This window comes from Pongo abelii, chromosome 19 (assembly GCF_028885655.2).
Source record: "Pongo abelii isolate AG06213 chromosome 19, NHGRI_mPonAbe1-v2.0_pri, whole genome shotgun sequence".
NCBI lineage: Eukaryota > Metazoa > Chordata > Mammalia > Primates > Hominidae > Pongo > Pongo abelii.
Window position 1 is genome coordinate 56,298,398 of NC_072004.2, and position 27,344 is coordinate 56,325,741.

Consider the following 27,344-nt stretch of genomic DNA (forward strand, 5'->3'; position numbering starts at 1 on the left):
ACTCTATCTGGGTGCCACATTCCTTATTTACAAATACTTATGTTTTTTATTTTAACTTGATACTGAATGCTCACCAGTCAGAAAAACCAAGATGTCTCCAGCCATTTCATTCAAATGGATATCCATGGTGACTTTCACAATCTAAAGCAAGAAATGCAGGCATAATATGCTAGTGGAAATACAGTCATTCCCTTACCACCACTTCCCTTGCCCCACAGAAAAATTAAATTTGGTTCTTAAAAGTTCTAGGACCTGTGAGGACTGTCATTAAAATAGTAGTGAACAAATGAATTATCAAACTACCCAATTAGTAAGAATCACAGATATTAAAAAAAGACATCAAATGAATGCCAAGTAATACCGCTTGAATATACGCAGTATTTTCTCTGTCTCGTGGACCAATCAAATTGCAGAATTTCTCTCTGACTGGATAAAGCCTTCCAGGTATATCAAATATTGGACAATTTCCAAAGAATGCAGAAAGCTTGGCTAATTCCATAGTTGCTGACATTACCACCACTTTTAAATGCTCCTTCCTATTAGGAGACTTCTCCTGAAATAGCTTCTTCAATAAACCAAATAAGATATCCTGAAAGAAAAGTAAATTTCTAATAAGTCACAAGTGCACTTAACAGCCAAACTATTTTAAATACACTGCTATTCTAACCAAGGAATTCCTATTTTAATACATTAAAATATAAGTAGGAGCCAGGTGAGGTGGCTCACACCTGTAATCCCAGCACTTTGGGAGGCCAAGGTCAGAGGCCAGGAGGTCGAGACCTGCCAGGGAAACAAAACGAGACACTGTCTCTACAAAAAATATTCTTAAAAATTAGCCAGACATGGTGATGCACGTCTGCAGTACCAGCAACTCAGGAGGTTGAGCTGGGAGGATCACTTGAGCCCAGGAGTTCAAGGGTGCAGTGAGCTATGATTGTGCCACTGCTCTCCAGCCTGGGTAATGGAGCAAGACTCCATCTCTAAAAAGTTAAATTAAATTAAAAAGTAAGAGGAGGCAATTCTCTACACAATAAAAAGCTACCCAAACAAACTACTTGCTAATAAAAAAATAATAATAAATTAAAATACTCACTGTAGTTAGAGTTCTTTCATGGGCTTCATCCAAAATAATGACACTGAATTTGGTAAGATTTGGATCTCCCAGAATATGTTTCAGTAAACATCCATCAGTCATATATTTGATTGCTGTCTCCTAATGTTCAAACAGCAGAGTCACAGAAATACACCACTACTTTCCCAACTAAATTTTCCTCAAGAAGTACAAACATTAAATGATCAAACCAATCTGATTAAATAAAAGGGTACATAAAAATAGTCTAACTTATGTATACAAAATGATGGTAAGTTACAAAACATGCTGTCTATACAGAAAAAGGGACAAATAACTCACTTGGGTATTCCTGGACAAAGCAACAAAAATCACCAATAAGGAAATACAATAAAGTCAGAGGAGAGTGGCAAGATGATGCAATGGCATTAGGTGAGCAAGTTGTGGAAAACAACAGTGAAATGAGATTTATCTTTCTGACTCAGCCCCTATTTTAGAGGATTCAGGGGAAATGAGAAAATAGGTGCATACTTTCCACCCACTCTCTCCTCTTATTAAAACGTGTGTTACTTAGGTCGGACACGGAAGCTCATGCCTGTAATCCCAGCACTTTGGGTTGCTGAGGTGGGCGGATCACTTGAGTCCAGGAGTTCGAGACCAGCCTGGACAACATAGCAAAACCACATCTCTAATAAACATATAAAAATTAGCCAGGTGTGGTGGCTCATGCCTGTAGTCCCAGCTACTTGGGAGGCTGAGACCGGAGGACTGCTTGAGCCTGAGAGGCGGAGACTGCAGTGAGCTGAGATCACGCCATTGCACGCCAGCCTGGGTGACTTAGCAAGACATTATCTCAAAATAAAAATGTGTCACTCAACAAACATTAAAACAGGGTGAGAAAAAGGTCCAAAGGCTAGGAATAACAGCAACGACATCCATAAAACAAGGGAAGGAAGAAAGAAAAAACAGTGACCACTAGGAAGGCAAAAAGATAGTATTTTGAGGAGTCATCTTGTGCCATATTTGATGGCCATTCCCATTAGGGAACATATGTAAACCAGGGATCGTTTTGTAGCTGGGACAGGATTAAGAAATCCACACGGAATGTAAATTATAATATTCATATTAAAAAGAAAATTTTAAATTTGTTGGTGCCATGAATATAGAAGATGCTTTAACACTTGCTGATTTTGTTAACTGGCTGATTTTGTTAATTCAGCTTTCCACTGACTTCAAGAATACAAACACACAAAATAAATCAACCTGAAAACATGCTCAGTGAAATAAGAGTGACACAAAGTACAAAATATTGTGTGATTCCACTTGTATGAGGTACCTAGAGTAGGCAAATTTGTAGGGACAGCAAGTAGAACAGAAGTTACAGCAGGGCGCGGTGGTTTACCCTGTAATCCCAGCACTTTGGGAGGCCGAGGCGGGCAGATCACGAGGTCAGGAATTTGAGACCAACCCCATCTCTACTAAAAATACAAAAAATTAGCTGGGCGTGGTGGCAGGAGCCTGTACTCCCAGCTACTTGGGAGGCTGAGGCAGGAGAATCACTAGAACCTGGGAGGCAGAGGTTGCAGGGACTGGAGGTCGCGCCACTGCACTCCAGCCCGGGCGACGGTGTGAGACTACGTCTCAAAAAAAAAAAAAAGAAGTTACCAGAGGCTAGGGGGAGGGAGAAATGGGGGTTTTAATCTATCGTTTAAAAGATAAGAGTTTCTGTTTGGGATGATAAAAAAAAAGTTCTGAAAGTAGAAATGGTGATGGTTACCCAACATTGTGAACACACTTTTTTTTTTTTGAGGTGGAGTTTTGCTCTTGTTGCCCAGGCTGGAGTGCAGTGGCGCGATCTCAGCTCACCGCAACCTCTGCCTCCCGGGTTCAAGCCATTTTCCTGCCTCAGCCTCCTGAGTAGCTGGGATTACAGGCATGCACCACCATGCCCAGCTAATTTTGTATTTTTAGAAGAGGCAGGGTTTCTCCATGTTGGTCAGGCTGGTCTCGAACTCCTGACCTCAGGTGATCCACCCGCCTCAGCCTCCCAAAGTGATGGGATTACAGGCGTGAGCCACCAAGCACAGCCCATTGTGAACATACTTAATGGCACTGAATTGTATACCAAAATGGTAAAATGGTCAATTTTAAGTTATATATATTTTACTACAATAAAACATTTTAAAAACCTACATGTCAAGAATCCTTACAGTTAAAAAACATAAATAAGAGAATCCTAAGAAAATAAACTGTCATTTATAAACTAAGGAAGGAGAAAATGGGATGAATATCAGGACACTTGAGAGCTAAAGCATTAACAATGAACAACAAAAATAAATTCTTTAAAATATATATTGAACTTTGAAGTTAAAAATCTTTCAGAACTCTCTCCACTCTTTCTGTTAAGTTTATAATATCAGCTGGGCATGGTGGCATGCTCCTGTAGTCCCAGCTACTCAAGGGGCTGAGGTAGGAGATCACTTGAGCCCAGAAGGTAGAGACTACAGAGAGCCATGATTGTGCCACACACTCCAGGCTGGGCGACAGAGCAAGGCCCTGTCCCGAAAAAGAAAAGAAACAAATACCAACAAGACTTTTGTACCTTAGAGCTGCAATCATCAAAACGAACTTGGTATCCTACTTTGGATCCCAAAGTGCATTTCATTTCTTCAGCTACTCTCTGAGCAACTGATATAGCAGCTACTTTTCGTGGTTGAGTTACACCAATCATACCATGTTGTGAAAACCCTATCAAAACCAGAGATAAACACAACAATGTTAGCAATTGTCTTCCTATTAGAGCTAAATTGTTTTTGGCCAATCAATACAAAACTGCTTGAATGTTTCCAAAAGAATATCTTGCAAATTAAAAACACACTGCTATGTTTGCATCATGGAAATTTAAATATTAATTTAAAATAATACATATTAATAACCACTCAAAAATAAATAAATATATATATTATACATATATATCTTTAGACAGAGTTTTGCTCTTGTTGCCTAGGCTGTAGTGCAATGGCGCAATCTCGGCTCACCGCAACCTCTGCATCCCAGGTTCAAGCAATTTTCCTGCCTCAGCCTCCCAAGTAGCTGGGATAACAGGCATGTGCCACCATGCTGGGCTAATTTTGTATTTTAGCAGAGATGGGTTTTCTCCCTCTTGGTCAGGCTGGTCTTGTACTCCCAACCTCAGGTGACCCACTTGCCTCTGCCTCCCAAAGTGCTGGGATTATAGGTGTGAGACACCACGCCCGGCCAAAAAAAAGAAAAAAAAAAGTATATATATATATCTATACATATATATATATATTTTCTTTTTTGAGATGGAGTCTTGCTCCGTTGCTCAGGCTGGAGTGCAGTGGCGCGATCTCGGCTCACTGCAACTTTCACTTCCTGGGTTCAAGCGATTCTCCTGCCTCAGCCACCTGAGCAGCTGGGATTACAGGCGCTTGCCACCAGGCCTAGCTAATTTTTTTGTAAAAAATATATTCTTTAAATTAGAATTGAGGCTTTGTCTGGTTTTTTCTGTCTAAAAATCTACTCTAAAGGTAAGACAAGAATTTTGAAACACAAGAATTCATAAAATTCCACACACTTCCCAAAATAAATTTACTTTTGCCACAAGAGTAAAACTGTATTTGTTTATTTATTTATTTTTGAGATAGAGTCTTGCTCTGTTGCCCAGGCGGGAGTGCAGTGGCACAATCTCGGCTCACTGCAACCTCTACCTCCTGGGTTCAAGCAATTCTCCTGCCTCAGCCTCCCAAGTAACTGGGATTACAGGTGCACGCCACCACACCCAGCTAATTTTGTATTTTTAGTAGAGATGGGGTTTCACCATGTTGGCCAGGCTGGTCTCAAATTCCTGACCTCAAGTGATCCATCTGCCTCAGCCTCCCAATGTGCTGGGATCACAGGCATGAGCCACTGCACCCAGCCTAAAACTGGACTTAAATATGCCACCTTTCTGCTGGGAGCAGTGGTACACACCTGTAATCCGAGCTACTCAGGAGCCTGGCTACTCAGAAGGTTGAGGTAGGAGGATTGCTTGAACTCAGGAGTTTGAGATCAGCCTGGGCGACATAGTAAGATCTCATCTCAAAAAATATATCTATATCTACATCTATATATATATATATGCACCTTCCATATACCATTTTAATATATTTGGGAATGGAGCTGCATCTTAAAATCGATGGCATGTTTCCATTCTTACTGGTACAGTAGTCCCTCTTTACCTTTGGTTTTGCTTTCCAATTTTTCAGTTACCTACAGTCAATGGAGCTCCAAAAATATTACAGTACTTTGAGAGACAAAGAGAGACCACCACATTTACAAAAGTTTTACTACAGTATATTGTCATAACTGCTCTATTTTATTGTTGTTGTTGTTGTTAATTTCTTACTGTGCCTAATTTATAAACTAAACTTTATCATAGGTATGTATGTATGTATAGGAAAAAACATAGTATATGCAGGGTTTGGTATTATTGGCAGTTTCAGGCATTGAGTGGTCTTAGAAGGCATCTCCCAAGGATAAGAACGGATTACTGCATATAAAATAGTGATATATCTTAATAGATGGCATCTTAGATTGAAGCATTAGAACAATATATTTGTTATTTTTTAAGGCAAATCATATCCAATATAATACTGCTCTTCACAAACCTTATGACAGAAAGTTCTGTCATACTGAAAGACACTTGTCAAAAGACACAATTACAACAAATTTAGTTAATTTTTTTTTTTTTTTTTTTTTTGACACAGTCTCACTCTGTCTCCCAGACTGGACTGCAACAGCACGGTCTCAGCTCACTGCAACCTCTGCCTCCTGGGTTCAAGCGATTCTCCTGCCTCAGCCTCCCAAGTAGCTGGGATTACAGGCGCCCGCCACCACGCCTAATTTTTGTATTTTTAGTAGAGACGGGGTTTCACCATGTTGGCCAGGCTGGTCTCGGAACTGCCGACCTCGTGATCCACCTGCCTTGGCCTCCCAAAGCGCTGGTATTACAGGCTTGAGCCACCGCGCCCGGCCTAAAAATTTTTTTTTTTTTTTGGAGACGGAGTCTCACTCTGTCTCCCAGGCTGGAGTACAGTGGCACGATCTCGGCTCACTGCTAGCTCCGCCTCCCGGGTTCATGCCATTCTCCTGCCTCAGCCTCCGGAGTAGCTGGGACTACAGGCACCCACCACTACGCCCGGCGAATTTTTTTTTTTTTTTGTATTTTTAGTAGAGACAGGGTTTCACTGTGTTAGCCAGGATGGTCCCGATCTCCTGACCTCGTGACCCGCCTGCCTCGGGCTCCCAAAGTGCTGGGATTACAGGCGTGAGCCACCGTGCCCGGCCAAAAATTTTTAATTGGCTTTTGCGATTCCAAATCTGCAATCACATCAACCCATCGTCTCATAAAATAGAATGAGTGTTCCAATGAGCTGAGCAGAGGAGGCTGATTGTATAGACAGAAAAGGGCTGAGGAAAGCAGAAACAGAAAACAAAAAGCAGATTGCTGATTTCAAAGTTACTTTTCCTGTAAAAGTTAAAGCAGAGGAAACTTCTTGATGCTCCTAAAACTGGTCTGTTTGGGGATTTGGCTATTATCTCTTTCTCCTGATTTCTCAGTAGATGAAAAATTTAGTTGCTAGACTTGGTGGCATGGAACTTCAGTATGAGTAACTCCATTTTGGTTTGGTCTGTTGGGTCTAGTGCAGGGGATCAGTCCAAACCAAAGGCCTCCTATTAACTTTACTTAACATATTTTAAAGGTAATTTGTTAGTTGGCTTGTGCTGGCAAAGTCAGGGGATAAATATTTACCTGATAATGCTCTAGAGAAAGAACCAAGAAGTACTAATAGCAGCAACAGGTATCACATATCTCTTCCCCCTCAAAATTATTTCAGTATCCAACGGTTAATAGTCTAGTGCTAGACAACCTTATTCTGTAAAGTGGAATTAATATCTAGATGTAATTCTATTTGAGATTATTATGGTAATTAAAATTGGGAAAATTTGCCATCCCAACTAATTCTCGAACCTGAAATAGACCATAAAGAAGCAAAGGAGACATAGGGGAAGGGGGTGTGCCAAGAGAAGTGGGACTATAAAGCAAATAGTGGGCAATCATGGAGTACAGAAGTCCTACTGGCCTTTAAAAAGAGGATATTTTAAAAATATTTCCAATATTACAACAGAAAAAAATCACCTGCTTCATACAGATATTTTGGGAGTTGAGTTGTTTTACCACTTCCTGTATTTCCAGTAACAATAAGGAATGAATTGTCCCTCACAGCTTGAATAATCTTTTTTCTTTGTTTCTGAATAGGAAAAGTTGGAGTAGTTCCTCCCTCCTGGGACGTGCATCCTTTCTCTTCTGTAATAACAGAAAAACAAGTCAATTAAAAGACTTGCAAAGATATCTCTGACCAATTTCTCAGGACTAAAACCAGAAAGGCAACAGAATTTAGGGCTGGAAGGGATCACCCAAGACTTCTCAGTTAAATCGCTCACGTAAGTGAGCGTTAATGAGCGCAATTTGTAAGTGAGGGTTAATGAGCCCAGAACAACTTTTTGGTGAAATCCAGCAACCCGAGCATTTGTTCACGCGTAACTCAAAGTACTTTTCAAAGCAAGTATAGCTCAAGGCAACGTATACACATGCATACTTACACAGAAGCACAAAACTCAATTTTACTTAACAATAGACCAAAAACTGGAACACAGCATAAAATTCTCGGCTGGATTAGAAGCCACCTGTGTTTGCTTCTGATTCATGGTTCAAGTTAGGTCCCTGTTCAGAGCGACTGATATCCCAGAAGGCCAAGTGGTGGGTAACCATGGAAACTGGCTCCTGGAAACTGGCTCCCTTCATATCGTACCCAAAGGCAGGCTGGCGGCCCGACGAAGGGTGGGGGGGGGGGGATGAATGGGTAGAGAACAAAGGGTTTATGAGCCTGTTTAAGAACAGAATGCATTTCGGGCGTTGGGGTTCACTTTTTCGCCCCCCAGTAAGGTTTTCGCCTAACTTGGATCTGGGACCGCCCCCCTCTAAGGCAAAGTGCTCATTGGACGCAAAGTTCGCCTCGGGCTTGCAAAGCCAGGAGAACGCCAAGGCTTCCTCACTACTCTTCTCAGCCCGCCAAAGACGTACTTTCATCCCCTCACCAAAACCCCCACGCCGTAACTCCCGCTGGCTTCCGTACCGTCCCGCGGACCGCACCTCTATCGGCGATGCAAACAGCCGAGGGCCGCTCTTCCTGGAGGTCTCTTGACCGCTCACCCTCCTCCTGCCGCCTTGGCGCCCTGCCCGCGACTGCGGGAAACCGGGACATAGACCTGGCCCCGAGTGGAGGCGAGCACGTCCACCGATCTGAGGAGATGGGAGGGGAAAGACGAGGACGCGCCCTGATGACGTAGAGGTGTTTACTTCCGCGCGTGCGACTTGTAGCAAGGGGAGGGGAAGCTGCTCCATGACGTGGCACGGGGCGGCCGGACCTCGAGCCGAGGCTCCACCCCCAGGGATTTCCCGCCAACTGCCACGTGCGCTCCGCCTTGGGCGGCTGAGCCATACCTGAGGGCCAGAAGACCCCCTCTTGTTTCGCCTCTTCGGCGCCAAAGGTCGCGACGACACCTTTTTTCAACGCCACAGTGGTCTCTGCAGGCTATTCTGCCTTCGCACACCTGACACGATGTAACCCTCTGCCCGGAGCTGGAACCATGATCCCAGAATGCTGCGTTCGTCAACTCATTCTCACCTTTCCTAATCTGATATGACCTGTCCAAGGCACACAGCTAGTGAGTTGTGGAGCCAAACTTTTAGTTATGTTACTATCAAAACTTAGGTCGCCAAGGCTGTTCATTTCCCTCATAGGACCCTGGATTTTAATTTATTTGCGTGTTTCCTCTTCTGCCCAGCTAGATTGTAAAGCCCCCCACAAGAGTCGGAATATTAAAACACTGCTACATCCAGAGCCCAGCACAGTGATTCAAGGTGGGCTGTCAATATTTGTTGACTTCGCTGGAATGGAGGAATGAATAATTGACTTCCTTAGGAATTAAGCTCATTTTTGATAGAGGTGCATTCCTTGGAAACCACAGTAGCTGAAAAGTTCAACAGATACACAACATCTGAGGCAGGGCAACTTTTTCAGAAAAGGTACTTTGGGGGCAGGTCTTTCTGTTCTAGAGCCTGCTGATTTTTAAATTAGTGTCAACTGTAACAAAATCAATGCAATGTGAACAAGATTGTTTCTTGGACTCCTTAATTGTTTCTGCTGTTAGAATTAACCAACACTTACTAGCAACCAACTCAAAACTGTCACTTCACCATCACCTAAAGACCCTCTTGTCTGACCAGGCTTCAAAAGATGTACCATAAGGCTGTTGGACCCCCAGATTTTTCTGTGCTCATTTGAAGTGAAGTCATGGCCATGCATGGTGGCTCATGCCTGTAATGCCAGCACCTTGGGAGGCCGGGACAGATGAATCACTTGAGATTAGGAGTTCGAGACCGGCCTGGCCAATATGGTGAAACCCCATCTCTATTAAAAATAAAAATAAAAAAAATCAGCCGGGTGTGGTAGCATGCGCCTATAATCCCAGCTACTCAGGAGGCTGAGGCAAGAGAATCGCTTGAACCTAGGAGTCAGGGGTTGCAGTGAGCCAAGATCATGCCACTGCACTCCAGCCTGGGCAACAGAGTGAGATTCCATCTCAAAAAATAAAGTGAACTCATACCAACTGCTTTTAAATGGGACTGATCAACACTTCTTAAAATGCAAGCTCATCAGATTTTGAATGATACCAAATAAGTTGGAACTTTGCAACAACTTTATATCTCAAAACCTGGGTGTGAGAGGAAGCAATCCGGTAAATAGGAGAACATTCCAGGTTTCTCTCTTTCATTAGGAGCATCTCCCAGCCTTCTGGATCATGTTAGGAATTCAAAATATTATAGAAACAGAAACCAAAATGGCAAAAATACATTTGTGGTACAGGCAAGGTATTGGTAATCTCAGTATTTCAGTATAGGGCATCTCTATCAGTGATATAATAAAGTCACTTTCTAAAAATCATCATTTCAGACCAATGATGATTACCACTTAGCTCATAGTAGTCAAATCTTTCCGATACAGTTGACCCTTGAACAATACAGGTTTGAACTTCGCAGGTCCACTTGTAGGCAGATTTTTTCTTCTGCACCTGCTAAGCTGGAGATAGCAAGATCAACCCTTTGTCTTCCTCCTCCTTCTCTTCAGCCTACTGAACTGGATGGAAACCTTTATGATGATCCACTTACACTTAATGAATAGTAAATATATTTTCTCTTATGATTTTCTTAATATTTTATTTTCTCTAGCTTGCTTTAAGAATACAGTATATAATACATATACAAAATACATATTAATTAACTGTTTATGTTATTGGTAAGGCTTCCAGGCAATAGTTGGTATTAATAGTTAAGCTCTGGGAAGTCGAGTAATACAGATTTTGGCCCAATGCAGTGGCTCACACCTGTAATCCTAGCACTTTGGGAGGCCAAGGCGGGCAGATTGCCTGAGTTCAGGAGTTCAAGACCAGCCTGGGCAACATGGCAAAACCCCATCTCTCCTAAAAATACAAAAAAATTAGCTGGGTGTGGTGGTGCGTGCCTGTAGTCCCAGCTACTTGGGAGGCTGAGGCAGAGGAACCACTTGAACCTGGGAGGCGGAAGTTGGGGTGAGCCAAGATCGCGCCACTGCACTCCAGCCTGGGTGACAGCGAGACTCTGTCTCCAAGAAAAAAAAAGAAAAGAGTTATACGCAGATTTTTTACAGTGCAAAAGGCTCGTGCCCCTAACTCCACCTTGTTCAGGTTTCAACTGTAAATTATTTCCTTTATTTTTCACAAAAACTCATACAGTTAGGTTATTACTATCCCTAATTTTTGTGTTAGAAACTTGCCTTTGGTAACAAAACAAAGAACTAAGAGGGCCAAGATTCAAAGTCACACTAATAACCACTAAACTGCACTGGGAGATGGAAGTATTTAGATCTTGGTGCCAAAATAATGTATTTTCTTCCAGTGTTTGTAACTCTAATAGAACTGACCCCATTCTTGTATGAGAACCACCTATTGAGAGTATAGAATATAAAACCTGCAAGCAAAGAATGAAGAAAAATAAAAGTGAAAAATTCAAGTGATGTTTAACAGTGTTCATTTTATAACCAAGGACATTTAAAGCATGTTACCATTAATAACCATGTGCTTGGGGCTATTCTAAATTAGAACATCAACAATTATTTCCTACCCAGTGAGTTTACAAATTACAATGACAAACAAAACTCAAGTACAGAGTAAAAATAGAAAATATATGGGTTGAATCTGGGAAGAAAGGTCAGTGTCCCCAACAACACTGAATCTATTTCTTATCTTTGGGTTACATTAAAAACCTGAGGCCAGGCCTGTAATCCCAGGACTTTGGGAGACTGAGGTGGCCAGATCACCTGAGGTTGAGAGTTTGAGACCAGCCTGGCCAACATGGTGAAACCCCATCTCTACTAAAAATACAAAAAATTAGCCTAGGGTGGTAGTAGCCACCTGTAATCCCAGCTACTTGGGAGGCTGATGGAGGAGAATCGCTTGAACCCGGGAGGTGGAGGTTGCAGTGAGCCAAGATCTCACCACTGCACTCCAGCCTGGACAACAGAATGAGACTCTGTCTCAAAAAAAAAAAAAAAAAAATCCTGAAAGAACTGGTATTTAAAGAAGTGTGAGAAGTCTGAATTGCACCCTGCTGCTATTGCCTCATAAGCAGTATTTCAAAATATTCTACAACCCAAGCAACCTGTTTCAGAGCATCCAAAAGGGACTCAACATTACAGATTTACAAAAATGGAATAGGATTTTAAAATCATCTTCAGGAAAGAAAGAAAAGTATAGGACCACTGTTGTGATGGTTAAAAGGAGTAAATAAAGAAAAAAAAAAAGGAAAATTATCAAAGATATTACAGTCACAACCAGAAAGTTTAAAATGCTAGAAAAATGGTGATATGTACAAACCTAATTAACAACAGAACTTAATTGTTCACAGAAGGAGTGAGCAATGGTATCAAGCTACATGGATTTTTTAAAAGCTCATTAATTGGACCAAAACAAGACTTGTCTTGGTAAAGGGAAGCAGACAGAAGCCAGATTGTGAGTAAATGAGAATTCGAGAGCAAACTGAAAATGTACCTAATACACTTGGGGATGGCTGGTTAGAATCAACTAGGGTAAATGAAAGGGAGAGAAAAGAATAGCTGGAAAAAGATGCCGCTACTACAGTGTGTATGTGATGATTAAGAAAAGACTTGGTCAATGAAAGTATTGGGGTACAATTAGAAGATTTGTTTAGGAGAGTTGAAACTGATACTGATGAGGGAGAAATACCAAGTTCACATTTTGAGGAAAGATAAAGGACTGGAGGAGAGAGAACAAACTTTTAGCCCAGATAGGTATTATAAACTTGCATTTGTGGTGGATTTGTATCCCAATATGTGAATCTGATTGTTTTTCTGTATTTTCCTCCCCTTTTTCTATCTCACTGGTAACCCATGGGCCTATCTTCCTGTTCAGCCCTCAACAAAGCAGAAACAAAAATCCAAAGACACTGCTGACATGAGGTCCCAAACCAGAGCCTTCTGTGCATGCTCAAATTACTGGTTACTTCCTCCCTCAGATGGATAAGGCTGGGCCTAGGCAGAGGGCAGAGAGTGGGGAGGATATAATGAGAAAGGAAGGACTGACAGAAGGGATAAACAGCCCTCCTAGGGGGCAGGAGAAAGATCATCTTTTGTTAGAAAGTTCTAATGGGGCCAGATGTGGTGGTTCATGCCTGTAATCCCATCACATTGGGAGGCCAAGGCAGGAGGATTACTTGACACCAGGAGTTTGAGACCAGCCTGTGCAACATAGTGAGACCCCATCTCAAGACTCATCTCTACAAAAAATACAAAAATTAGCCAGGCATGGAGGTGCATGCCTGTATTCGCAGCTACTTGGGAGGCTGAGGCAGGGGGATCACTTGAGCCCAGGAGGATAAGACTGCAGTGAGCCGTGATGGTGCCACTGCACACCAGCCTGGGTGACAGAGTGAGACCCTGTTTCAGAAAAAAGAAAAGAAAGAAAAGTTCTAATGGAAGGAATTCAAGGAGATAAACCATTCTCAAGTGTGGACCATTCCCTTCCCCATTAAAAATAAATCAGAAACAAACATCTATGACCAATTTTTCATCTAGTAGTCCTGGATAAATGTAGACCTTGAAAGAGAGGGAGGGGAACTTCATTCTAGAGAGAATGTAAACATGAGAGAAAACCTCATGCCCTAAACTAAATGGAACTAGACAAAAAATTTGGGAATTTTTCTGAGTCATGTATTGGTGGACTACATGCCACGGTTACATATTTTATTAATAAGCTTATAGTATATTAGCAACTTGGGGGTTTGGAGGAAAATAATCAGATGGTATGGCCATATCATAAAACAAGAGAAATATCTCACGTTCAGTCCAAAAGTAAAATAGCAGCCAGGTGCCATGGCTCACACCTGTAATCCCAGCAGTTTAGGAGGCCAAGGCGGGCAGATCGCCTGAGGCCAGGAGTTCAAGACGAGCCTGACCAACATGGTAAAATCCCATCTCTATAAAAAAATACAAAAGTTAGCCCAGCCGTGGTGGCACTCGCCGGTGATCCCAGCTTACTCAGGAGGCTGAGGCATGAGAATCACTTGAACCCAGGAGCCAGAGGTTGCAGGGAGCCGAGATCATACCACTGCACTCCAGCCTGGGCAACAGAGTGAGACTGTCTCAAAAAAAAAAAAAGTAAAAGATATCATCACACCTTCTTCTCTTTAAGTGTCTAGATATTAAGATTTGAGTAGTTATCACAGAGCAAGTCACCAAATAGTCATTAAATCATTCATCAACAATATTGTTTGAGAGCTTAATAGAGATTGAGACACCGCTAGCTGTCAATGAAAATTGCGCTTTACATGTATGCATATAGTCTTTAATAAATGTGTAGAATTCCCATTAATTTACTAGTAAAATGGGGCCTCTTCCAAGTGAAAGCTCAATGTTTAGCTTCCTATTTATTCATTCATGTGTTCATTCAGTAAATATTATAATGCACAATTCTTTTTTTTTTTTTTTTTTTGAGACAAAGTCTCACTCTTGTTACCCAGGCTGGAGTGCAATGGCACGATGTCAGCTCACTGCAATCTCCGCCTCCCAGGTTCAAGCAATTCTCCTGCCTCAACCTCCTGAGTAGCTGGGATTACAGGCGCTTGCCACCATGCCTGGCTAATTTTTTTATTTTGAGTAGAGACGGGGTTTCACCATGTTGGCCATGCTGGTCTCAAACTCCTGACCTCAGGTGATCTGCCTGCCTTGGCCTCCTAAAGTGCTGGGATTACAGGCATGAGCCACCGTGTCCAGCTAGAATGCACAATTCTTATATGCACCCTTTTTAATAGCCGCGCAGAGGCATAAAATATGTGTAGGACATGGTTATTACCTTCAGTGAGATGACAAGTAATCAAGGAGATAAAATATTTAGAGGAGGAAAAACTAGCTAGAGTGATCAGTGAAGGCTTCTAGGAGTTAGTGACATTTGAACTGAGCTTTGAAAGTTGGGAAGATTCCAGTAAATGCTAGGGAAAGATTCTAGATAGAGTGCATTTGACAAAGGCACAATAGAGTGATCAAGATATTATTAATTATGGATTATTGAGAAAGATGCAGTATTTGTGTTCTGACTATGGTCTCTGTAAATCTTTCAGTGACCTGAAGGTGGCAAGCTGGGTTTATTTGAGAAATTTCAGCATCAACATTATTTAAAAGAAAAATGAAACAGTACTATTTCTCTGAAAAAAATCTTTCATTGACATTTAACTCATAAAATCAAAAAGTGAAACAGATTGAAACATAAATAAACATTTACTGCATGTCTTTAGTAGGACTTACCTTAAGGCACATAGATTTTGTATTGTAAATTCTTTCCATTTTATATTTATTTATTTATTTATTTATTTATTTATTTATTTATTTTTGAGATGGAGTCTCACTCTGTCACCCAGGCTGGAATGCAGTGGTGAGATCTCAGCTAATTGCAACCTCCACCTCCCAGGTTCAAGCAATTCTTCTGCCTCAGCCTCCCCAATAGCTGGGACTACAGGCGTACATTACCATGCCCGGCTAATTTTTGTATTTTTTTGTGGAGACAGGGTTTTGCCATGTTGGCCAGGTTGGTCTGGAACTCTTGACCTCAAGTGATCTACCTGTCTCAGCCTCCCAAAGTGCTGGGATTACAGGTGTGAGCCACCACACCTGGCCTCATTTTAATATCTTAATTTTTATTGTCCTTATTAATTTCTCAGTTATGATACAATTTTTTCATAAGAGAAAAAAAGGAGCTTACATATTTAAGTATTGTAAGAGTTAAAGAAAGAGGAAAGAAACATTAAAAGCGGCTCAACAGTCAAAGACAGGTTTATTTTAGAGAATAAACCTGAGAGGGGCTTTTGGCCGATTTCAGTCAGGGGCCTTCTCTTACAGACTAAGAGTATTTAAGAGTTCAGGGCAAGAGAACTTATCACAGGCTTGGAATATTTCTGTGTTGGGGAGAAGTTTATTGCGGGGTTGGAATGTCTCTGGTTGGAGGGAAGGTTATCTTGGGGCTGACATCTCTCCAGTCGCGGAGGGGTTTATCTTATGGTTGGAATGTTTCCGGTCAGAGATGTCATTTGTGGTTTATGGTCATGCTGACCTTAGCCATTAGGCTGATGCCTTTTGGATTAGGCAGTTTTTGATCAAGGGGAACTTTAGAATAGCAGTGCTTGTCCAAGATGGCAATGTTCCTGCTCTGTCAAGTATTACCGTTAAAATCTGAGGAAAGACCAGCAGCGGTGATTGGCGCCTATAATCCCAGCACCACTTTGGGAGGCTGAGGCAGGTAGATCATCTGAGGTCAGGAGTTCCAAACCAGCCTGACCAATATGGTGAAACCTCGTCTTTACTAAAAAAATACAAAAATTAGCCATGCGTGTGTCGCGCACCTGTAATCCCAGCTACTCAGGAGGCTGAAGCATGAGAATCGCTTGAACCCCAGAGGCAAAGATTGCAAAGCCCCGAGATCTCAGCACTGCACTCCAGCCGGGCGAAAGTGCGAGACTCCATCTCAAAAAAAAAAAAAATCTATAAAAGCATTGTGAGAAGTCTTTTGGGGGGGCGGTCAGGTTATCGGGGCATAATTTCCAAATGTTATAGTTTTAGTGTATAGTTGTGTTACCCACACAATGGGTGGGTTTGATCACTTAGCCAGTGACAGTCCAATACCACAACCAACGAAGATTTAACAAGGGGATTTTATTACTTACAATAAGTAAGGAGGATATCGGGGATAATTCCCCAAAGCAGTGTCTCCCTAAACAAAGGTGATAAAAAGGCTTTTATTAGGCAGGTTAGCTGAGTTATCATATGTAGAGGTGTAGTAGAGGCAGCTCAGGCCCAGTCTGCGATCATGCCTCTACATATAAATGGAGAATAGCTCCTTCCTGGGTGGATTTTTAGTATGCTAATGAGGAGAAATCTCCAAAGTTCATTTCCAACTCAGGCATCTCTGGATCCAACTGGTTTTTGTTTTGCTGTGGCTGGGCTTCTTTCTTGAACTTTTTTTTTTTTTTTTGGAGATGGAGTCTCCCTCTGTCGCCGAGGCTGGAGTGCGGTGGGGCGATCTCAGCTCCTAGGTTCAAGCGATTCTCCTGCCTCAGCCTCTTCAGTGGCTGGGATTACAGGCGCGTGCCACCATGCCCAGCTAATTTTTGTATTTTTAGTAGAGATGGGGTTTCACCATGTTGGCCAGGATGGGCTCGATCTCTTGACTTTGTGATCCGCCAGCCTCGGCCTCCCAAAGTGCTGGGATTACAGGCGTGAGCCACCGCGCCCAGTCCCTTGAACTTTTCTGAAACAACAAAAACTCCAGCAGTTACAACTGGGTGCTTTTTCTTTTTCTTTTTCTTTTTCTTTTTTTTTTTTTTTTTGAGACGGAGTCTCGCTCTGTCACCCAGGCTGGAGTGCAGTGGCCCGATCTCTGCTCACTGCAAGCTCCACCTCCTGGGTTCACACCATTCTCCTGCCTCAGCCTCCCGAGTAGCTGGGACTACAGGCGCCCACCAACACACCCGGCTAATTTTTTGTATTTTTAGTAGAGACGGGGTTTCACCGTGTTAGCCAGGATGGTCTCGATCTCCTAATCTTGTGATCGGCCTCCCAAAGTGCTGGGATTACAGGCGTGAGCCACCGCGCCCGGCACAACTGGGTGCTTTTTCATAATGTGTTCTGGAAAAGGAAAACCCTGGAACTCTGGGTTACAGTTTTTTGAGTTTTATCAGTTTTGACAAGTGCATATGGTTGTGTAACCACCACTATAAATATAAGATAAAAAATTGTTTCATAACTTTAACAAATTCCCTTGTACCCCTTTATGGTCAGCCCCTTCCTTTACCTCCAGGCCCTCAAAACCACTGATTTGTTTTCTGTCTGTATAGTTTAGCATCTCCCAAAATGTCATATGAATGAAATTGTATAGCGTGTACTCCTTCTTTGGTCTGCCTTCTTTTATCTTCAGCATTATTGCTTTGAGATTCATCCATGTTGTAGTGTATATCAATAGTTTAATCCTTTTTATTATTAAGTGGTATTCCATTGTATGGATGTACCACAACTTACTTATTAATTCAGTAGTTGAGAGACATCTATGTTGTTTCCAGTTTTGGGTGATTATGTGTAAATTCACTATAAACATTCATATACAGGTTTTTGAGCGACAAAGTTTTCGTTTCTCTAGGGTAAATACGTAGGAGTGGAATTGCTGGGTCAAATGATAAATATATGTTTATAAGAAACTGCCAAACTGTTTTTCCAAAGTAGCTGGACCATTTTGCACTTCTATCAGCCATGTATGAAAATTCCATTTGCTCTGCATCCTTGCTAGGACTTGATATTGTCAGTGTTTGTTCGTTTGTTTGAGCCATTCTAATAGGAGATAATGGTATTGTTACAGGTAGTTAGACAGGCATGAGCAGGGCAGGAGAGGGCTCTCCCCACCCACCAGGAATGTCAGGAAGTGGTTCAGCAATTATCATATTGCCTCTCTAAAAGTGACAAATTGGCAGCAGTGACATATTGGCATAATTAGATGGCATGGCCATATCATAAAACTTAGAGAAATTCCTAACTTTCAGTCCAAAAGTAAAAGATATCATATCATCATCACAATTTCTTCTCGTTCTTTTTGAGTGTCCAGATATTAAGATTTGAGTAATTATCACAGAGCCAGTTACCAGTCATTAAATCATTCATCATCAATATTGTTGATGAGAGGCTGATAAATTGCCAGGGAGAGGACATTTCCTGATGGTTTACACCTGTCGCTCTAAAAGGTTAGTTGAATGCAGACACCAGGGAGAGGCAACTTCACAGGCATGCGCATTAAGAAACGAAATGACGGAGTATGACCTTCCCGGCCACTCCACTGGAAAAGGAAAGAAAGCTTCGGATGGGCACGCCTAGAGCTTCCTAAACACACTGTGCGTGCTCACCTCCCAAGCATACAGAGGGCATTGTGCCTGCGGGCAGCCCACCCTAAGGGAAATATCATGGGAAAGGGGTACTAGACACCAGAAGTGGGTCAGTCTATAAAGTTATAGGATTGGCCTGGCACGGTGGTTCATGCGTGTAATCCCAGCACTTTGGGAGGCTGAGGTGGGCAGATCACGAGGTCAAGAGATCGAGACCATCCTGGCCAACATAGTGAACACCCGTCTCTACTAAAAATACAAAAATTAGCTGGGCGTGGTGGCTCACACCTGTAGTCCCAGCTACTTGGGAGGCTGAGGCAGGAGAATCGCTTGAACATGGAAGGCGGAGGTTGCAGTGAGCCGATATCCTGCCACTGTACTCCAGCCTAGTGACACAGCAAGACTCTATCTCAAAAATAAAATAAAATAAAATAAAGTTCTAGGATCAAGGTTAAATGTCGCACTTGACCTTCTTGGTGCCCGTGTGAGTCTCTTCCAAGTGTACTTTCCTTTCTTTCCTGCTCTAAAGCTTTTTAATAAACTTCCACGCCTGCTCTGAAACTTGCCTTGATCTCTTTTTCTGCCTTATGCTCCCTCAGTTGAATTATTTGTTCTGAGGAGGCAAGAACTGAGGTTGCTGTAGACCCATACGGATTTGCCACCAGTAACTTGGACTACCTTCCACTGATAACAGTATCTTATTACAGTTTTAATTTGCATACCTCTATGACAATATCAAACATATTTTTACAAAAGGTATTGATTTGTAGTCCATACAACTTTTTCGTAAAGTGTGTGTTCCAAACGTTTGCCCACTTGTATGTGTGTGGGAAGGGTTGCTCATTATCTTACTGAGTTTTGAGAGTTCTTTATGCATTTTGAATACTAGTCCTTTGTCAGATATATGCTTTGCAAATACTTTGGCCTAGTCTATGTCTTGTCTTTTAATTTTCTTAATTGTGTCTTTCAAAAATTTCTTAATTTTGATAAAGTTCAATTTACCAGTTTTTTTCCTTTTATAAATTGTGCTTTTGGCGTGGTATCTTAGAAATCTTTGCCTAATCCAATGTCACAAAGATATTTTCATATATTTTCTTATTTATTCCTTTATTTATTTTTAATTTTTGTTTTTTTGAGACAAGATCTCTCTCTGTCTTCCAGGCTGGAATGCAGTGGCACGATCACACTTCAATGAAGCCTCGAACTTCTGGGCTCCGTGAACCTCCCACTTCAGCCTCCTGAGAAACTGGAACTACAGGCATGTGCCACCCTGCTTGGCTAATTTTTTAAATTATTATTATTTTATTATACTTTAAGTTCTAGGGTACATGTGCACAACATGCAGGTTTGTTACATATGTATACATGTGCCATGTTGGTGTGCTGCACCCATTAACGCGTCATTTACATTAGGTATATCTCCTAATGCTATCCCTCCCCTCTTGCTCGGCTAATTTTTGTACTTTTTTTTGTAGAGACTGTTTATTTTTTTCACATTGCCTGGGCTGGTCTCAAACTCCTGGGCTCAATGGATCTTCCCACCTCAGCCTCAAAGTGCTGAGATTACAGGCATTAGTTGCTGCACCTGGCCAATGTTTTCTTCAAGTATTTTTACAGTTATAGAATCTTACATTGAGATTTGCAATCCGTTTTTAGTTGAGTTGATGTTTTTACGTGGTACAAGGTATAGGTCAAGGTATACACACACATACACACACACACATATATACACACACAGACAATTGTTCTAGCACCATTTTTTCCCATAGGTGAAAATTTTAGCCAAGGAAGGGACTTACACTCTTTTTTTTTTTGAGACGGAGTCTCGCTCTGTCGCCCAGGCTGGAGTGCAGTGGCACGATCTCTGCTCACTGCAAGCTCCACCTCCCAGGTTCACACCATTCTCCTGCCTCAGCCTCCCAAGTAGCTGGGACTACAGGCACCCGCCACCACACCTGGCTAATTTTTTTATATTTTTTTAGTAGAGACGGGGTTTCACCGTATTAGCCAGGATGGTCTTGATCTCCTGACCTCATGATCCACCCACTTCGGCCTCCCAAAGTGCTGGGATTACAGGCATGAGCCACCGTGCCGGGCCACAAGGGACTTACACTCTTAAAATTTACAATTAAAATCTGAAATAGGTCTTGTCTGAGAGTTTCTTCAACTTTTTTTGGTTGATTTTTGTTTTTTGTTTTTTTTTTACTTTATTTTCCAAACATTACACCCTATTTAAAAGAAACAATTTGTATGTTGGTTCTTTTTTTTTCTCGAGGCAGAGTCTCACTCTATCACCCAGGCTGGAGTGCAGTGGTACAATCTCAGCTCACTGCAACCTCTGCCTCCTGGGTTTTAAGCAATTCTCTCTGCCTCAGCCTGCCAAGTAGCTGGGATTACAGGCGCCCGCCACCACGTCCAGCTAATTTTTGTATTTTTAACAGAGATGGGGTTTGACCATGTTGGCCAGGCTGGTCTTGAACTCCTGACCTCAGGTGATCCACCTGCCTCGGCCTCCCAAAGTGCTGGGATTACAGGCGTGAGCCACTGCACCCGGCCGTGTCTTGGTTTTTATCCCTTTCATTTTATTCCATTAGAAGTATCAGGATTTTAAGACATTTTCAAATGACACTGTCTATCTCTGCGCTATCTAGAATAACGCAATTTTAAACTATAGAGACTGCCATCCCCACTTTGTAGAGATGAAGAAACCGAGACTTTAAGATCTTCAATGACTTGCCCAAGGTCATACAGCATAGCGGCAGAGCAAAGTCTAGGGTACAGCTTCCCAAATCTCTAGGCCATTGCTCTTTCCTCCAACTGTTTATGGCCTTCATATTGATGCTTCACTAACTTTATTTCTATTTATTAAATATAGACGATTGCTTCAATAGTAGGCTTTTATCTAAAATTTCATTTTTGGTGCTTCCTTTCTAGTACATAAAGTTCAATAAAGCAAAATTAAACTGAATTCTTACAAGATACCTCTAAGGTTTACCCAATGCCACTGGGTTTACAATCTCATTATAAAGTAAGCACACACACAAAAAGGAAACAGTCTAGATACTAGGGATTACCAAAATGCTGACACTTTAATTCATAATTCTAAGACTTCGCACAGATGCATAATTTTTACTTTACATATTAAGTTAGCTATACCTCTTCATTTAATTGTAAATTAGACAGAAATTTTACCTTTTTTGCTGCATGGGACTACAAGCAGTCTGGTGAGTTAAATCTGGATGATCCAGTCTCATCTGATGCAACAAAAATATAGATATGCTTGATAAAATATAAGACTCTTCGGATGCCAGAAATGAAGAGGGAATGCAAATTCCCGAGAAAATGCGAAGCTATTCTGTGGGTACAGTATCCTGTGAGGAAATGGAGGATGGGATGGGAAGACTCAATAGATGTCTAAAAGGAGTTCCAGAGTAATGGAATATGTCTATTCGAATAGGAAAGAGGCAATATTTGATAATCACTGGGGCTCAGATAATCACTGAGCCCCAGACAGGAAAAATTAAAAACCATATACACCTGACCAAAATGAAACATGGACCACGCTGGAAAGAGAGAAATTCTTTTTTTTTTTTTTTTTTTGCGTCGGAGTCTCGCTCTGTCGCCCAGGCCGGAGTGCAGTGGCGTGATCTCGGCTCATGGCAAGCTCTGCTTCCCTGGTTCAGGCCATTCTCCTGCCTCAGCCTCCTGAGTAGCTGGGACTGACTACAGGTGCCCGCCACCACGCCCGGCCAATTTTTTTTTTTTTTTTTTTTTTTTTTTTTTTTTTTTTTTGAGACGGAGTCTCGCTCTGTCGCCCAGGCTGAAGTGCAGTGGCGCTATCTCGGCTCAACTGCAAGCTCCACCTCCCGGGTTCACGCCATTCTCCCGCCTCAGCCTCCCGATTAGCTGGGATTACAGGCGACTGCCACCATGCCCGGCTAATTTTTTTTTTGCATTTTTTAGTAGAGACGGGGTTTCACCGTGTTAGCCAGGATGAAACCGCACCCGGCCTAGAGAAAATCTTAAAAGCAACAGAATTAAAAAGATTTCCTGGCCGGGCATGATGGCTCACGCCTGTAATCCCAGCACTTTGGGAGGCCGAGGCGGGCGGATCATGAGGTCAGGAGATCGAGACCATCCTGGCTAACACGGTGAAACCCCATGGTGGCGGGCGCCTGTAGTCCCAGCTACTCGGGAGGCTGAGGCAGGAGAATGGCGTGAACCCGGGAGGCGGAGCTTGCAGTGAGCCGAGATCGCGGCACTGCACTCCAGCCTGGGAGGCAGAGCGCGAGTCTGTCTCCAAAAAAAAAAAAAAAAAAAACCCTCAAATATAAACTTAAAATGAAAGAAAGTAAACTGGTGGTCAGCCCTGCTGCACCAGGCCCAGTCTGCCTGCGAAAGAAAGGAAGGAAGGAAGGGAAATTAAACCCAGGAGAAAGGACCCGCTGTAAGTACTAATTGTGAACAGAGAAGTTAGTAAAAATACTGGTAAATCTATATTAATATTAACTGTTAAAAAGCAATAATAGACCGGGCACAATGGCTCATGCCTGTAATCTCAACACTTTGGGAGCCCAACGCAGGAGGATTGCTTGAGGCCACCGGAGTTAGAGACCAGTCTGGGCAACATAACAAGATTCAGCTCTACAAAAAAAAATTTTTTTTTAATTAGTGCCATGTGGTGGTACATACCTGTGGTCCCAGCTACTCAGGAGGCTGAGGTGAGAGGTCTGCTCAAGCTCAGGAAGTCAAGGCTGCAGTGAGCTGTGATTATGCCACTGCAGTCCAGTGTGGGTGACAGAGAGAGACCGTGTCAAAATAAAACAAAATAAAAGCAATAATAATAAATACTCAGGCCAAGCACGGTGGTTCACGTCTGTAATCCCAGCACTTTGGAAGGCTGAGGCGGGCAGATCACTTGAGGTCAGGAGTTCGAGACCAGCCTGGCCAACAAGGTGAAACCCTGTCCTACCAAAAATACAAAAATTAGCCGGGCATGGTGGCGTGCACCTGTAATGCCAGCTACTCGGGAGGCTGAGGCAGGAGAATTGCTTGAGCCCGGGAGGCAGAGGTTGCAGTGAGCTGAGATCACACCACTGCACTCCAGCCTGAGCAACAAGAGCGAGACTCCGTCTCAAAAATAAATAAATAAAAAATAAAACAAAAATAAAAATAAATAAATTAATACTCTAAGTTGAGAGGGTTTTTGAAAAGGTGAAACCAAATTACTATAATAACAGGAAGAATGGGAGGAATAAAGTTTCTCAGATTGTATACTGTTCAAAAGAGGCTGACAGTATCTTAGACCAAGTTGAGCCATGCATGTTATAAATTTAAGAGTAAACGTTGATTCCGTAAAAGGAAGTGATATTGTTCTTATAAATTAAAAAAGCAAAAGTAAGTTCTTGTTAATTTTACCACTGTGAAGAAAATATACTTGGTAACTGTGAACTTCTCACCAAAGATAAAGTATACAAGGAAAAATGGATAAAACAAACTTAAAAAAATTTTAAGCTTCTATGTAATTACAATGAGGAAAAGATTGATTTCAAAATTGTGTAAGCCTGTAAGAAAACAGCATGCTTTGTTTACTGATACCTTTTTCTATATCACATAAAGCTTTACGTTATAAACCTGAAACCCCACTTTTTTTATCAGAGAAACTCCTTTTTAATCGATAATAAGTAAAGGTTAATTTTTTAACATAACTTTCAAGTCAGTAAGGGTGAAAAATAAATCAGTAACTCAATAGAAGGTAGGAAAGTATAAAAAAAAGTAAATACATGGTAGATAAAAAAACATTAAATAAAAGACAATAGAAATAAATTACTTTTGCAACTTTACTGATATAATAGAGAACTTATTTCTACTATGTAAATAACTTAGTCAGAGATATGTGAAGGAGTGAAGAATGTGCCATCCCAAAATATTCCAGATTGGTGTAGTAATCATTTCAAGTTGAAAACAGTTGAGAAATTGTAATTTCAGAAAGGGCGAGCTGACCCTTCTCCTCCTCCATGCAGCAAGAGATACAGATGCCTCTGGGAGGGGCACCCTCTGCATACCAGGGCGAGCAAACCCTTATCACCAGAGACTTAGAATTGGAGGCTACAGGCCAGGTGGGGTGGCTCATGACTGTAATCCCAGCACTTTGGGAGGTACAGGAGGGCAGATCGCCTGAGGTCAGGAGTTCAAGACCAGCCTGGCCAACATGATGAAACCCCGTCTCTACTAAAAATACAAAAATTAACCAGGCATGGTGGCGGGCGCCTGTAGTCCCAGCTACTTGGAAGGCTAAGGCAGGAGAATCGCTTGAACCTTAGAGGAGGATGTTACAGTGAGTGAGATCACACCACTGCACTCCAGCCTGGGGTGCAGAGCGAGACTCCATTTCAAAAAAAAAAGAATCGGAGGCTGCAATGGACCTGAATAAATGTACTTGACGAAGTAACCCTTATCTTCCACCTGTTTTACATCCTGCATACATGTCCTAGTGAATCCCGTAGAAAATTTACTGCCCCTGGCCAGATACTCTTTGTCCTGTCATTTCTTTTCAAATGTATCATTTTTTGTCTAAAAATACAAAAGCATCTTGCTTTGGCCACTTATTCAGACTTCATGCTCTTGTGAATATCCCCATGTACATGTAGAACTAATACAATTTGTTTGCTTTTCCCTTGTTAATCTGCCTGGTGTCAATTTGGTTTCTAGATCTAGCTAAAGAGGCCACTAAGAGCAAAAGGGGGTTGATCTCTTGCTCCCCTAAACATGCACTCTGGTATAGAGAAAAATTTGATCCTGAGACACCCACATAGATCTGAGGCCCTTCCTCTCCTTGCCACCCTAGGTCACAAATCCCTCTGTACAGCTAGACATTATTTTGAACAGAAGCAGAGGGAAGCAGGAAGAAATGTGACAGATTCTGCATTTAACCAAAAGAAAATATGTTATTCAAAAGTGACCATTTATTTATTTATTTATTTTTATTTTTTGAGACAGGGTCTCAGTCACTTAGGCTGGAGTGCAGTGGCACAATCATAGTTCACGACAGCCTCGAACTCCTGGACTCAAGCAATCCTCCTGCCTCAGCCTCCTGAGTAGCTGGGACTACAGGTGTGCACTGCTACACCCAGCTAATTTTCAAATTTTTTCTAGAAACCGGGGCTTGCTATGTTTCCCAGGCTGGTCTTGAACTCCTGGCCTCAAGCCATTTTCCTTCCTTGGTCTCCCAAAGCACTGGGATTAAATAGAGAAGTAAGCCACCACACAGGGCCAAAATAAACTATTTAAACTAAAAAAGATTGTTGCCTGGAATGACAAGTTTAATGTTTGGTTGTTTTTTTTCCTCTTATTATAGAGCAAGGTAGAAGCTTGCAAGGAAAAATTAGGTCCATGATAGAAATTAAAAAGGAGTATTTTCTTTGCATATATTGGAATTATAATGTGGGTAAATGTTTGACCCCACTATAAACATTTTTGTAGGATTATTTTTCCACACTATGTTTTTTCTCCTGGCGTTAATATTTTTCTGCGATTTGCACGCGTTACCCCTTCTTAAATTAATTGTAGTCCCCGTTGTATTGACCAAGGAGCCACCAAAGGCTTTGTCCAGTCTGGAAATGGCAGGTGTAAAGCAGAAAGCAAGGGGCAGAAAGGGTAAGAATAGACCCAGTTCTTTGCAATCACAAGAAAGTGCCCACCCAGCCATTCTGCCCTTTTTAATTTGTTCCTTTCCTCGGATCTAAATGCACTGACAATTAGGACTATAGAAAACCATATGCATCGTGACCACCATTACTCACCGCCCTGACCATTCCCCTGGGTAACACAGAACATTTAATAGGCCTGTCCCAGCATCTGATAACAAAGGAAAAACATATGGCAGATCACGATAATGATTTTGTGTCTTTCTGTAATGATGAAAGAAAAACCTGATCCTGCATAATAATCGCTTTGTTATTCATAGAAGTTAAATGGCATTTCCTCATGAATTTTAATGTGCCATCCATTTTCTCACTACTTATCCCCACAATTCTTTGTGAGCCTTTGCAGAACATTATTCTCTTATCTCTTTCTTTCTTACAGTGATGTCATTATTCTTTCTAAACCATAAGACTTCAGGATGTTGTCTTTTTACTGCATTGGTCACACAGTGCTGGTCTAGGTTGCCATAAATAATCTGAAAAGATCAAGCTGTGCACTTAGGATTTCTGCACTTTTGTTTCCTGTATGTATGTTACTTAATTTTAAAGAGTTTACTTTCAAAAAATTATCTGGAAATCCTGTAATCATAAATTTGTGCCTTTTAAAATAAATTATAATTAATTAGTGGCACTCATGAATCTTTTGTTTACTATTCTAAAAGTTCAGGAACCATTTGCAATATTTTTTCTTCCTTATTCTTCTTTAGTGGGCATAATTCATATTGAAATTCAGTCCCATATTATGTGTAGACAGAGTAATCTCAGAATTACATACGACTAGACTAGATTTTTAGCTATTTAAGGACATAAACTGAGTCTTACTTATCTTTGTATTCTATGAAGTATCTATCTAGCTCAAGGACTTCTAAATAGAAGGCCCTCATACCGGGCATGTAAAGGCGTGAGCCAGCATTTTGGGAGGCCGATGCGGGCGACTCACGAGGTCAGGATATCGAGACCATCCTGGCTAGCATGGTGAA

At 41.7% G+C, this 27,344-nt stretch overlaps 1 protein-coding gene across 3 annotated transcripts in view; it reads right to left on the bottom strand.

Moving 5' to 3' along the window:
* DHX40 (DEAH-box helicase 40) overlaps positions 1-8,480 on the bottom strand; it is a 42,052-nt gene extending 33,572 nt beyond the window's left edge. Inside the window, 6 exon segments of one of the 3 annotated variants that reach the window (NM_001132717.1) lie at positions 75-141; positions 362-589; positions 1,094-1,213; positions 3,672-3,817; positions 7,272-7,439; positions 8,286-8,480. In NM_001132717.1, the coding sequence (NP_001126189.1) occupies positions 75-141; positions 362-589; positions 1,094-1,213; positions 3,672-3,817; positions 7,272-7,439; positions 8,286-8,397 (841 nt within the window). In that variant the 5' untranslated portion in view covers positions 8,398-8,480. 3 annotated transcript variants of the gene reach the window in all.
* Between the last annotated feature and the right edge of the window lie 18,864 nt (positions 8,481-27,344).